At 38.1% G+C, this 14,406-nt stretch overlaps 1 protein-coding gene across 5 annotated transcripts in view; it reads right to left on the minus strand.

Annotated features, from left to right (window-relative positions):
* ITGB8 (integrin subunit beta 8) overlaps positions 1 to 14,406 on the minus strand; it is a 205,334-nt gene that overhangs the window by 164,176 nt on the left and 26,752 nt on the right. For 4 of the 5 annotated variants that reach the window (XM_023590364.3, XM_023590365.3, XM_023590362.3 and 1 more), the window contains exons 2-3: positions 8,844 to 8,929; positions 1,361 to 1,535 (exon numbers count right to left, since the gene is read on the minus strand). In XM_023590364.3, coding sequence (XP_023446132.1) covers positions 1,361 to 1,535; positions 8,844 to 8,929 — 261 coding nt within the window. The remainder of the gene's footprint in view (positions 1 to 1,360; positions 1,536 to 8,843; positions 8,930 to 14,406) is intronic. The other variant, XM_071215124.1, reaches the window with a different exon arrangement.

Below are 14,406 nucleotides of genomic sequence, written 5' to 3' on the forward strand. Positions count from 1 at the left end.
GGATGACAGTATGGCTGGAGAAATGAAAATGTATAAGAAATTGAGGGATTTAGAATTGTCTCAGGAGAAGATCCAGGAAGGTTCATCTACATCAAAAACAAAAACAACAAAACTGGGGTAATGAACCTATTAGAGTAAGAGGAAAAGAAAAAGAATCATTAAAGATGATTGGGTGAACATGCAAACATAACCCTAAAAGATCATATGTGCAAGACAGATACATAGGAATATTTAAGGGCAGAGGCTAGTGAACATACAGAGTTAGGTCTGGTGAGCAAGATACATAATTTCCCTTTCTTTCTAAAAAAAACCACACATTTACCATTTAAATTTTTTTTTTTTTTTTGCAATGGAAGGTGGTAAGAGCCATAATCTTACTAACCCAAATACTTTCATTTTTGTGTATCCCTTTCAACTCTTGCTCATATATATACACACACTGGACTGTATAGTTGTTTTATGTGGTAAGAAGCACAGTTTTAATTGAAGGCTGGTATGTGCCTGTGGCCAAGAGAAAACAGACTTTGTTTTTCTGGTAATCAAGAAGTCTGGAAGAAATAGTTCAGCTTTGTACAGGGAAGAGGTGTGTGTCAAGAATTATAATTTTAAAATTTAATGACAGGTCAAAAATCCTAAAATGAGGTAATGAAGCTTGAAACTAATTGCATATCATCTGAATGAATGGTGCATCTCCCTGGACCTGCGCTCATCTTGCTTATGTAGTTTATAGACTGGGATATTATAGCACTGTAGGAAAATGATTACTTCCCAGCAGCCTGTGCCCAACTGTGAAATGCACTGTGATGGAAAGGGAAGCACAGGAGAATTACAGGAGGAAAAGTGTGTGTTAATCTCAGGGGCCATCACAAAATGGCCCAAGGTAAATACAGTAATTATGTTAGAGTTGTATGTTTAAAAGTTCATTACAAAGCCTCTAAGCACTTTGCTCAACTCAAATCTCCTACTACTTAATTAATCAACCAATCAATTCAACAAATATCTATTGGCTGTTTACTACAGACCAGCAATCTGCTAGGCACTGGAGTAACAGAAAGTAATAAAACATGGTCCTCTTCTCTCTGAGCTCTAAGTGAAGTAAGAACATAATTACACTACAATGTAATCATGTCTGTAAACACATAATTATAATGTAGTGTGGTCAGGTTTTCAGAGCATTTCCAAGGTCACACAGCTAACTACTGGTACAGAAAGAAGAGAATTCTGATTTCTTGATTCTGAGTGCACTGTTTTTTCTACTGTAACAATGCTGTCTGCCACATAATATTAAATATGAGCAAATGAAATTGAACAGGAATTACGAATTAAGATTTATAATAGAATTATTTGAAGATCACCAAACCTGGACGTAGTTGGATTGCCACCTCTCCTGGTGTCACCTGGGTATTAACTTCATTTTCACTCCGTGTTGTTACATGCACAGATGGATACTCTATTGAATCAACTGAGCAGCCTTTGCTTATTAAATTGGAAACAATATCACAGCGTTCACTTCTTGATCCACCTGAAATGAAATCCTGTTAAAAAAAAAAAGCAAAAATCACTGACTTTTAAAATTCACACCATCTCATTGTAACCAAAGAAAAATCAGATAACATTACAAATAAGCTATCTTCCAGTTTTGCACAAATTATGGAACTGTTCCAAATAGGCACATGTTTCCAATAAGAGTACTGGCAAATTGATCTTAAATAAAACTTCACTTTCTAAATCTTCTTTAAAAAGATGAAAATGAATTATTAAAGAGGATATATAAACTAAGCATTTTAAATGCTGTTAACTGATCACTGTAAAATTATACCAACTTAATCCTTTCTAAATATTTTACTTTGGAAAGACTACTCCAAAAGGAAATTTAACCCAAATAGACCATTTAGTGAGTGGTTCCAAATGCAAGCTTCAGTGCTCAAAGAATCCTACTGCTAGGGTTGGATATGAGAACGAGTCCTTAGAAATCACATGTCTCATTAAGGACAGAGCATTCATAAAAGAATGAATGGGAAATCTACATTTCTTAGACAATAAAATTCCCCAACTTTTGATATACATAATAGCCTATAAATAACTCAATAAAACAATTAAGATGCTGGTAACGAAGCTGGGTGGAATCATACTGAAGCTCACCTTCTCCTCAATTTGCAATTGAATCTAAAACTTTCACTATCATTCAGCATTAGTAAATGATGTTCATCTAATAGCCACCTAATAACTGGAATTAATGGATCAAGCTTAAAATTTAATTTATTCTGGCTGGGGGAAAAAACTGATATTTTCACTTTTCATGTTACCATTTAGAATGTGTTTATTCCTCAAGAAAGGGGGATTTACTGTATTTTATCATAGATGATATTGGCCTGAAATATTTGTTTATGTATATTTGTTTACACGTCAGCAATCTTCCTGGCAGTGGTTAATTTGGTCTTTTTATATTTTTAAATATTTTATTTTTTATTTATTTCTTCCCACCCCGTCTGTTCTCTGTGTCCATATGCTGTGTGTTCTTCTGTGTCCACTTGCATTCTCAGTGGTACCAGAAATCTGTGTCTTTTTTTGTTGTGTCATCTTGCTGCGTCAGCTCTCCATGTATGCGGCACCACTCCTGAATGGGCTGCACTTTTCACACGGGCCAGCTCTCCTTGGAGGGCACACTCCTTGCACGGGGGGCTCCCCTACATGGGGGACACCCTGTGCGGCATGCCACTCCTTGCGCATGGCAGCACTGTGTAGGGGTCAGCTCACCACAAGGGCCAGGAGGCCCTGGGCTTGAACCCTGGACCTTCTATATGGTAGGTGGACACTCTATCAGTTGAGGCACTCTGCTTCCCTAATTTGGTCTTTTATTCAGTCAATCTTCCTTTAGCTTAGCTGATTCAGAGAGCTGGATTTCCAATCAGTTAACCATTCCTTTTGAAATGTGGATTGATATACTTATGCAGGGTCAACGGTCTGTTAGGCTCTGAGGATAGAGAGTGGAACAAGAAAGATAGAGAGCGCCTATATCACAGAGCCAATAGCCCATCCATGTCGTCTTCATTGAGCAAGAAAACAAAATTACATATGATGTTATTAAACATAGGGGAAGCCCAGAATGTCAAAGGGCTGTGGAGAAAGGGGATTATCAGGTTGAAGGGGACATGTGTATTGAATAAGAGGTCACCAGTTCTGAACAGGGACATCCCTGGTACTGGTGAGTAATTAGACAGGATGGTGGTAAGTAACCTAAAAACATTCACACAAGGATTTTAATGTAATTCCTCTTTCAATTTAGAGCAGGGTTTAGCATATTAGGATCAGTGGGACAAATGTAGCCCACAACCTGTTTATCTACTACCTGTGAGCAAAGAATCGTTTTCACATTTTTAAATGGCTGTAAAAAAATAAATAAAAATGAAGATTATGTGACGAACACATCATAGGGGCCACAAAGCCTAAAATTTTATTATGTGGCCCTTTACAGAAAAACTTGCCAATTCCTGTTTTACAGTCACTAAAAGACAAAAGGTACTACATATTTTGTATAATTTTTAAATTCATAGTTTAGTTTCCTTAATATGATTTTATATTCACCTTTTAGTGTATTTAAGCTTCAAGTACCCCCTCTGAACGTATGGTCATGCAATCCTACTCTGTACCAGACAACTTTCCAACGAATATTTCTAGGATCATTTGGTAAAACAGAAAAATTTAATTTGCTTTGCTATTGACCACACAGCTAGCTTTTATCCTGAACTTTAAAATGGTCAGAGTTCTAATTTCTTGTATCCAAACTTATCCTGCATACTCATAAAATGTAGAGTTTCTGAATGTGAGATTTAGTGTCTAAAGAACTTGGAGTTGTTCAGAGAAAGGTGGTCTATAAAGTGCTAGTATGTGTTGTCACATTTGCTCCAGAGAGTCCCAGGTTAGGAAGAGGGGTCACTTCTCTCCTGAGCCTGAGGAAGATGGGTGGTGTGTGAGGTCTGGCACGTGTTTGCTCATTTATGTCTCACATGACATGACACAGACAAAAAGGGTCACATGTCCTTCACAGTTGTAAAAACCCCAAGACACCAAATCATGGTGTAGAAAAAAATAAAAATAGCTCTGATTTTTCTTCTCGGTCAGGGATTACGTTATTTGCCAATACAGACTAGAGAGGAAGGGAGTGTGTTTAATTCACTGTAACTACACATCAGGCTATGGCATTTGGCCTTTAATGTCCACTGGTTTTGCTGAAATAAGCAAAAATATTCTCAATTACTTGGCAATATTTGAATAAGCATGGCTTTTTTTTTAGCCCCACTAAAAAAACTAAGTTAGAAAAATATTACCAATTTGATGATTCGGTTTGAAAAATGGAAGGAAAGACCTTGGGAGAAAAATAAAGGGCTGAAAGCCACTTGTGCCTACTGTGTCCTACTTTATACTTTGTATAAGAGAAGAATATTTTGAAGTCACATCCTCTTAATTTTTGGCATTTTGTGTCATTTTTATTTCTTCTCATTCTTATGTTCTACTTTTCCATAAGAAATACACAAGCAAAATCATACTCCAACTTTCTGTATTTAAAATATATTTGAGGGAAGCAGATGTGGCTCATGCAATCAAGCACCTGCCTGCCACATGAGAGGTCCTGAGTTCAGTTCCCAATGACTCCTAAAGAAATTAAAAATAAACAGACAACTAGCTGAAAATGAGCAAAAATAATGAACAAAAACAAAGAGCAAATAGATGAGGGAGCCATCTCAAGGGGGGAAAAATATAAAAAATAGAAATAAAATATATTTTAAAAATAAATATTTGAGAATGAAAAGCCCACATTGCAAATATTTCATTTGTCTCTACATCAGTTGTTACTTTCACCCATTTTATATAATAATCTTGGGGTATAAATATAAAGTTTTCTCACTGACCCTTTTCTGAATTTTTACAACTTCCAGAGTTGAATACTGCGACAGTTTGAGATTATTTATGAATTCCAAAAGACAGATTATGTTTGTAAACTGTCCTGTTCCTTTGGATGTGATCTCCTTTGATTGTATTAAATTCAGCTGAGATGTCTTTGATTAAATTATATTAAGATTAGGGCTTTGATTCAACCATGTCAGTAGGATATAAGTCAGGTTAAGTCCTCACCCCCTGCTCTATAAACAGACACTTGCTTAAGAAGACACACAGTAGGTGACACAGGAAGAAAGAGAGCTCCATAGACTCAGCAGAGGAGAAATTGTGATCCTCCAGCCCCAGTAAGAGAGATGAGCCATTTGCCTGATAGTTTGCAGCTGAAGGGAACAGAGCAGCTGAGCTGAGGAAGCCTAGAATGAAACAAACCCTATTCCAGCCTACAGCTGAGATCAGAAGAAGCTGGGCCCATGGAGCCTTAAGAGGAGGAAGGAAGGAGAGACCAGGCCTGCCATCTTACTTTCAACAGGCGGCAACTGGCTTGGGTGAGAAAGTGTCTCTTATGGTACCTTGAGCTGGACTCTTTAGGGCCTTGAAACTGTAAGCTTTTACCCCACATAAATACCCTTTATACAAACCAACAGATTTCTGGTACTTTGCATCAGCACCTCTTTCACTAACTGATACAGCTACTGAAACAGAAATAAGAGTTCTATCATCTCCTCTTTTGACAGTGAATATATGTCATAACATATTTTGATATAATTATGTCCAGGGCTGCCCTCTAAACTCTTCTGGCCATGCAATCACACCAAGCACTGGACATATATCATACAAGAGAGGAAGAGAATTATTCAGAACCTGTATCTTGGACACTTGTTAGAAAAGGGACAGAAGACAGTAAACTAAGTGGTATCAATAAGGTCCTTTCTGTGCTTTTCCAATTACTTTCATATAGTAAGGAGGGAAAGAGAAGACAGTGTCTATAGAATGGAAGATTTACATGCTACACATGAATGTAAGCAAACTGAGATACCCTGTGAAAGTTTTCTAGTGAGAGCTTAGAAAATTTTTTAAATCAGCCTTATTTTGTTACTGTTTTATCTGTTCTAATCATGACCAGAGAAAGCTGCCTTTTCCTTCCTGGCCCTTCCATGCTTGATGGTTGAGAAATGAATGACAGCAGTCACATCTGTGCTTAAATGGTAAGTGTTGTTTCCAAATTAACCATTCAATTCTTCCTCTCTTGATGTCAGGTTAGCCTGACTTGGTAGTGGACAGCTCCTTCTGGTAGTGATGTGGACAGTGGCCAAATCCTACAACTGGTTGCTTCTCCTGGGGCTGTTTTGAACACAGGCAATCCTAAATCTGAAGGATGTGCTCTGAAGTTTCAGTGAATTTCTGCATAGAAACAACTCTGATTTCTTAAGCAATTTCCATTTCTTTTTTTTTATTATTATTAAACTAATTGAAATCAAGGGTTGTAACTTCTTTTTTTTAAGATTTATTATTTTTATTTATTTCTCTCCCTCCTTGCCGCCTCCCTCCCCCCCCCCCAGTTGTCTGCTCTCTCTGTCCATTCGCTGTGTGTTCTTCTGTGTCCACTTGCATTCTTGTCAGAGGCACTGGGAATCTGTGTCAGCTCTCTGTGTGTGCGGCGCCACTCCTGAGAAGGCTGTTTTTCCTTGGGGCAGCTATCTAGATGGGGCATATTCCTTGAGTGTGGGGCTCCCCTACGTGGGGGACACCCCTGTGTGGCAGAGCACTCCTTGTGCACATCAGCACTGCACGTGGGCCAGCTCCACACAGGTCAGAAGGCCCCGGGTTTGAACCCTGGACCTCACATGTGGTAGGTGGACACTCTATCTGTTGAGCCAAATCTGCTTCCCCAATTTCCATTTCTTAATGCTTCCCATATACTTCATTTAATCTGCACAAAAGTGTGGTGTAGGTATGATTATAATTTCCATTTTAGAGATAGGGAAAACCAAGGTTTGAAGTGGTTGGGTATTATGTCAAAATTTATACCACTAGAAACTGGTGGAACTGGGATTTGAACCCAGGTCAGTCTTATTTTAGAACCTGTTTTCTGAACACCTAACTTAGACTTTATTACACTATTTTGGCACATGCACATTCAAGTGAATTACTGAAAGTTTTCCCTGAGGTCTCCAGTTGAAGAATCTGGCCCACCACTGACACAGGCTTGCTTCCCCCTATCTGGAAGCTGCACCTCCTTTCCCCCGTCTTACCACCTACCATTTGACCAACTGTTCCTCTGAATACTCCTTGCATAGCAGGACTGGCACTGCTAATCCCAGATCTGTGGCTCTCCAGATTTTCATGCCAGTCCGAGGTATGAGATGAAGAAGGGATTCTCTCTCTGCGGAACCTGAAATTCTACATGGCTGGCATGCTACATTTGACTAACTGGGTTGCTGTACCATCTTTTGAAAGTTTCTTCAAACTGCTCTCACAAATGTATTAACCAGCCAGTGTCAAGTTGGCACAAACTGAAGCTGTCTGAGGATATCCTTTAGTGATGCAGAAAAAAAAAAGGAGGGAGTAAAAATCAAAATGGAGCACTGGTTTAGGGTCAGGAAACACCAAGTTAAGAAGCATCAAGATTTTCCATATGAGGAAAGGAAGGCTCAGAGAGTAAAGTAAATTCCATCTGGTCATGTGGCTCATGAAGAGTGACAGGATTGAACCCAGACACTCTGGAGCCATCCTCTCTATGACATTGCCTCTTACTCTCTGAGCTCTGGTGAAGCATTTGCCTAGTTCATGAGTGACACTTGATTTCTCAACTGGTAGAAGCCAGAGCATATCTGAGAAGCCTTCAGGCTATTAAGAAGAGGGAGGCTTATTCCAGAAGTAGCTACTGTTTCTGGAACTCCTTCCCTGTCTCAATCCTGATTTGCTTCAAGAGGAAATTAATATCCATTAGTCTTTAATACTTTTCAGCTTTCTTTTTAATCCGGGGAGATACCTCAGGGCAAACACTAGGAGAGTTAAGAAAGACGATGGTATGCACTTAGGGTAGGGAGAGAAGCTAGAGATCTTCCTCCACATCAAGCAAAAGGCCTTTAAAGGGCTTTATGTTCCAACTCCCAGGAGCCATGAAAGTAAATGTACAATACCCTGGGAAAACTCATAAAAGAAGAAACTCCAAATAAGCAGATGGTTTCTTTGTGCAACTTATTATAAATAGGTAATTCTGATAAAAAATAAAGCCACCAACAAAAGATAAAACAAATTTAAAGTCAAGAAAGAAGGAATGAATTATAATACTTCACTAAGAAATTTATTACTGGGGATTCGTGTCCCTTGGTGGAATATAAAAACACTACTTTTGAACAATAAACATTTTCTGAATTATTCCCGATTCCACAGAATTTAAAATGTACAGAATAACTCAAGAACAGGGTCACATGTCAAAAGAACAGCTTCACATTTTCTGTAAGTAACAAATGAATTGATGTACATGTTACGAAATGGAGTAAACTACTTAATGCCAAGCATTTCAATTAAAAACAAATGAAAGAAACCAATAAATTAGCTTGCTTCTCTTTAATAAGCACATACAAAAGTAAGATCCAACTTGGATATTTAACTTAATGCCTCAAGCTGCAGCCTACTGAACTATCTAAAGTTACTATCTGTGTTTGCCAATTTTCTCTAAAGAGCAGATGGAAAACATAAAATGCTTTGCACTTCATTTCAAAATTACTATACTTTTCCTAATAAAAAGATAATATACTTTATTTCCTATTCAGCCAGATATGTTATTTCCAAGCATAAAACCAAATAAAATTTTCCTGATGATCATCAGGACCTTTCTCCTGAAGTACCTTCAAGGCACAGAATATTAGGGCAATGAGCTCATGCTAGAGAGAAGGGTCAGCTATGAGGAAAATAGAAAAAAAGCAAAAAGAGCACACCTCTTGAGCACACCATCCACATTCCGGACCCAGGGCAAGGCATTTGGCACACGATGCCGCGTTCGAAGATGCACATCTATTGTCTTCTGTAACGGAGTATAAAAGGAGTCATTACTGGTTTGCTCTCAGATTGGGAAGTATGTACATTTCTAGACCAAAGTGTATTTTGAAAATTGAAGTAAGTTGAACAACAGTTTAAACACATGGCATCAAAAATACATAATTGCTTTGGAAAGAGTTAACCTGCTCACTGCAATGAATAGATACATCTTTTCCTGGATAGCACTTATTATTTGGTTTCAGAACACTGGGAGAAGAGAGGGTGATGGAAATGTGATTTTAATTTTTTAATGTGTTGAAATTCCATTGTATGTATATTATCTGATCCAAGTGGATGTTTTTCATGTGAAAATAATCACATATAGGCATTAACCTCAACACGTAAATCCATACTGAGGCACCATAGCTGAACTTTTTGAGAAATAATCTTGATGGACATATTAAGTAATAACTTGGGAATTCCAGTTGTGTTAATATTGACTATTTTTGCACACAGGATACCAAAACCAGGCATAATGGCATAATATAGTATTTTAGAAGTAAAGTGATTAAAATGGATGACTTGTTTTAGTTCACCCAATTTAATTTCTCAGACTGGATCACTTTAAGATCATGACCAATACACTTTCCATACATTCCTACACTTGGCTTGATATTTTAATAACACAGTTGTGCCTGGAAACTATTTCCCTTTACCCCTCTGGCCACTAACTACTTCTACCATTAAAAAGAGGCTCATCATACTAGACTTAACACATAAACTAGAATACAGAATGAATCACATATTATTTTATCATGAATTTTTAATGGAACAATGACATAGTTCCTAGAGTCTATCCTTTCCTATGAAATGTCCCAAGGACACTGGAAATCACTCCACTGTCGCCATCTCACTCGCAGGCACAGTAGATGAAGTAGACATCCAGGCCATGTGTAGCACATATAAGCAAACAAAGAACGATTTAAGCAAATGGTAAAATCCAGTGTGACAAGCGCAACAAGAGAGGTATAACCATATGGGAATACAGTTTGGAGTTTCTTGCTCTGCTTTAGGAGGATGGGCAGGAAGGGGGAAGACGGCATGTTTGACGATGGCCTCTAGAGGTAGTGATGCCTATCTCTCTTTGTTGACTCATATGGTTTTTTCTAATTGTGTTTATTTCTTAAAATGAAGGCATGAAAGAAAAATGTGCAAGTCTGTGTTTGTGCACAAGCACACATGGACATGGTAGTTTTCAAGGCCATAGAAAGCACATACTCTCAGGTTGCCCCATCCAATGTGTTTTCCTTTTTCTTCCCTCTTAACTTTCCCTAACACTCTGGGACACAGGGTAAAAATGGTCCTGACATGGGGATGGTCTGGGGTGGGCATTAGCAGTGGGGACAGGGAGGGAGGGAGGAAGTACATGGGAGGAAACATAACAGAGAAGCCCCCTCTTCTGTATTTATCCAGAAACACAATGGGTTAATCCAAAAGCATGTTCCACTAACACTCTGATATACTATTACCTCCTCTCTGTATCCCTTCCACTCTCTCTCTGGTTTTATATCAACTTTTTATATATGTTATCCAAACTTCATTGGTCTTTTCAGATGTGGAATAAAATTCCAGGGACTAAAAATAACCGTAATATTTTAGGCTTCCTTTGCTACCAGCTTGGCTCTGCCCTAACCCTCCTCCACCTAACTCGAAAGATTCCCTCGCCTAAAAACCTTCCATCTAATCTAGCCTGCAAAAATGTCAAACTTGAATACTGAAATAGGCAGAAGAGTGAGTGACCTTTTTTAGCTTTGTTCCAAGAGAGGAAATCAATTTAAGTCTAGACATCTAGCACATTTGCACACTTAACTTGGCCTTTACCAACTCTCTTAGCTTTGTCCAGATTGGAACATGGAATTAAGCCTATTTCAGTTCAGACCTGACCAAACTCTTCACTAAACAGGTAAAACTTTTGCGCAGGCAGTTAAGATTGCAGGCTCATGGTTGGTAAGCTGCTAGGTCTATGAATCTGGTCTTTATTTCTGAAGGTTGTCTGATTCTGTCCTAAGTTAACCCAGATTCAAGCTCAGTTCAGGCTCCTACATCCATAGTATGTGTGATACAAAAAAAAGAAAAAAAAATTAAGCAAAAATCTTTTTCCTTGTATTATGCTTTATGACCGTTTTCTTTAAAAATTTCTAGTGCTGATCTCTACCCCCAAACATCAGACACAAAAAGGATGATGATTGTTTTGGTTTGTCAGAGGTCTGCCAATGCAAAGTACCAGAAATGTGTTGAGTTTTACAAAGGGTATTTATTGGGGTAAAAGCTTATATTTCCAAGGCTGTGAAAAGTCAGCTACTGCTGATCCTGGAGTTGCTGCCACATGGTGAAGCAAAATGTTCACCTATTTCTGCAGAGGTCTCTGCCTTCCCCTCCAGAATCTACCATCTCCTGGAGCTCAGCTATGAGCAACCAGGCATAGGACTTGTCTCTTTCAGGGCCTCCTCTATCATTCTCAGCTGTTCTGCTTTTTCTAAATTTAGTTGTAAGCCATCAGGTATATGGCAGAGTTGGTCTCCTCTTGAGCTGCTCCATAAGCCCAGTCTGTTGGGGGCTTTCATGCTTAAACAACCCTCTCTCGCACACTGCAGAATCAAAGGTGATGGCTCCCTTTTTCCTCTGTCTGAATGAGTCTTTCTGTGTTTCCATTTATATCAGACCCAGCAAGGGGGCTGAGACTCAACCTGAGTCATGTCTCTCTGACACAGCCCAATCAAAAGCCCTAAATCATCTTATCAAGTAATCGAATCAAAGGTCTCCCAGCTGAATTTAATGTAATCAAAGGGTATCACACCCAGAGGAATAGATTCGCTTACAAACATAATCTTTCTGTTTTGGGAGTTTCTAAAATAATTTCAAACTGCCACAATGACCAAGAGGGATAAGAATGTCAGTCCTGTCAATTCCTCAGGTTCCAGGGCTAACATTTCTCAGAATTCATAAAACTACAGGAAAACAATCCCACAAATGGCCATGGAGGAGGTGGGCATTCTAGTTATACAGAACTTGAGGAAGGACAGAAATTGAACTCCATGGGAACAGTGTCAAACATTTTTTCTGGAGAGTGTCATGGTTAGACTTCATTGAAGGCAAGCTGGATGTACTATGGCAAGCAGAATTTTAAGGAGCTTCTTTTTAAATTTCAAATACACAAGTAAGTAAAATATCTAATACACAAATATCACAGTTATTATAGCAATTCTTTATACTGAGAGCTCCAGTAACTATAGGGGCTATTAGCATGCGCTAGGAATCTGTTTCTGTCTCTCTCTCACTCATGCATGCATGTGCACACACACACAACCTGTGCATGTAGAAATCTTTACACGGCATATGTATCAATGCACAATTGCTGTTTACAGACACTGGTAGTCTGTCATCAGTCTCTAGGTTATCTCAAACATCCCATCCCCGATTCAACATAGCAGGGAGGCTGCTGTCCTGCAGTGGTTTCCTAGCGGCCCTCGGCACTGACGCCTCATTAGAGGGTGTGCCTGAGTGGTTCTTCTTGACAACTGTGGTAGCTGCTTGTTTAGCTATTTGCCCAGTGATGTTGCATTAAGCTCCTCATTCTTTATGATATAGCATTGCTTTTTCATAAAAGTTTTATCAGTCCTAACGGAAATCTTTCAACCAATGGAAGCAGGCTGATAATGTTTTGAACTGCATATCCTCAGATTCTTCTTTTGTGTTCATTTGTTCTAGTCCTCAGAATCTCACAAGCCTCATGCCATTTTAAAAATGTGCTTTTCTAACAAATCAGTAAAGGATTTTTTTGAATACTGAAGAAAGTTAACAGTTTATTTTCATTTATTTTACTTAACAATTTAGGAAGTTCGCAGCCACCAGCAGTTCAGTGCAATAACAGGTGCAATTGGGAATTTGGGAATCTCAGTGGAGCTGTCAGTGTAGCAAACTTTGCAGGTAAAATACATGCATACTTTTGATAGCACATGTGAAGGGATGTCTCTAAAATTGACCTCATTGGTTTCATTCTCAGCAAATTGACCTGGGCCATTCAACATGGCTTTTATTGTTCCTGATGTTAGTGCATGTTCTCTTTTTACAATAAATTCATGATCATCAGAAGGTATCAATTTGACATCAGGGCCTTTACAGCTACCATAGGTTTTCTCCTCTCCATCCATTATGTTCTTATGAAATGCTATTTTGATTCCATAGGAACTTTAGTAGTTTCCTAGTGAAGGGGGGAATGCACTGAGCCTGTCATTGGCTTCCATCTGGCCAGAAATCAGTAAAGGATTTAAAAACATATTACCAGGAAGTATTCACTGAAAATAATTGGATTCCTTGATCTATGGGCAAAGGCTATTGTAATTGGAGGTAACACGTGCTGAGGTAGCATTGCTAAGTGGTTACAGGAACAAACTTGTAAATCTCCATAGCACTGCTACTTCCTAGCTATGTGCCCCTTGGTTAGTTACTTAAGCTGTCTGAGTCTGCATCCCTCCACTGTAACATATCCAAACGAGGATGAAGATGAAGTGAGGCAAAGGGCGCCAAGTGTAGAGCATAGGGAAGAGAAGCATGCAATAAACTGAACTGTTATAGTGTTATAATAAAGAATATTATAATAAATTATATATTTGTATCTATTCACATTTTAGTCCAAAAATATAGCTAATAAATAAAAGTTGATATTGAATGAAAATTTACTGCATTTTTTTTAGTTGTTTAAAATTATTCTTAAAAGTCAGGTAAATTAAATACAAACACATCAGTACCATCTCTTACAAATACAATTTGGCATGTCTCTGAATTGGAACACTCTCTTAGAACACCTTCTGCAATGGGAACATTGACTTAAGCTAAATACTTTTAAAATTATTTCTTTGAATTAAATGTTTATGACACATGAAAAATGACCTCTATAACCGTTAGTCATGACGTTAATAAATATTCATCATCAACATGATAGAATACACAAAAATCAGGAAACTACATATTCATGACCGTCAGATACTCTGTTTTAGATGATAAGTTTAATTATAGTATTTTGAGACTCCAAAAAAGTGAGAAGGGGAAGAAAATAGATGAAACTCTCACACACACTCCCACACATGCACACAAACACACACAAACACACACCAAAAAAGACAACAGAAGCCTCAATGTTCAGATTGGGATCATCCCATAAGTCAAGTGACAGATCAACTGAAAGGTTTTAGAAACATTTGGAGTATTTTTCTGCTGTAATATCCGTAAAACAAAATTTAAAGGACACCCAGAATTATCTGGAATTGGGAACAAATAAAAGTGATAAAGATTGTTGTCTTGATACTCAAATCAATGATTCTAGATCCTCATGTTACTCAGATAGATTAAATCAATGATTCTAGATCCTCATGTTACTCAGATAGAATGATTTGTAAGAAAAGTTTCCTTTCTTTCCAGGAAGTATCCATTTCCTAATTGTATTTACTATACAAATTAAATTAA

This window comes from Dasypus novemcinctus, chromosome 5 (genome assembly GCF_030445035.2).
Source record: "Dasypus novemcinctus isolate mDasNov1 chromosome 5, mDasNov1.1.hap2, whole genome shotgun sequence".
Classification (NCBI taxonomy): Eukaryota; Metazoa; Chordata; class Mammalia; order Cingulata; family Dasypodidae; genus Dasypus; species Dasypus novemcinctus.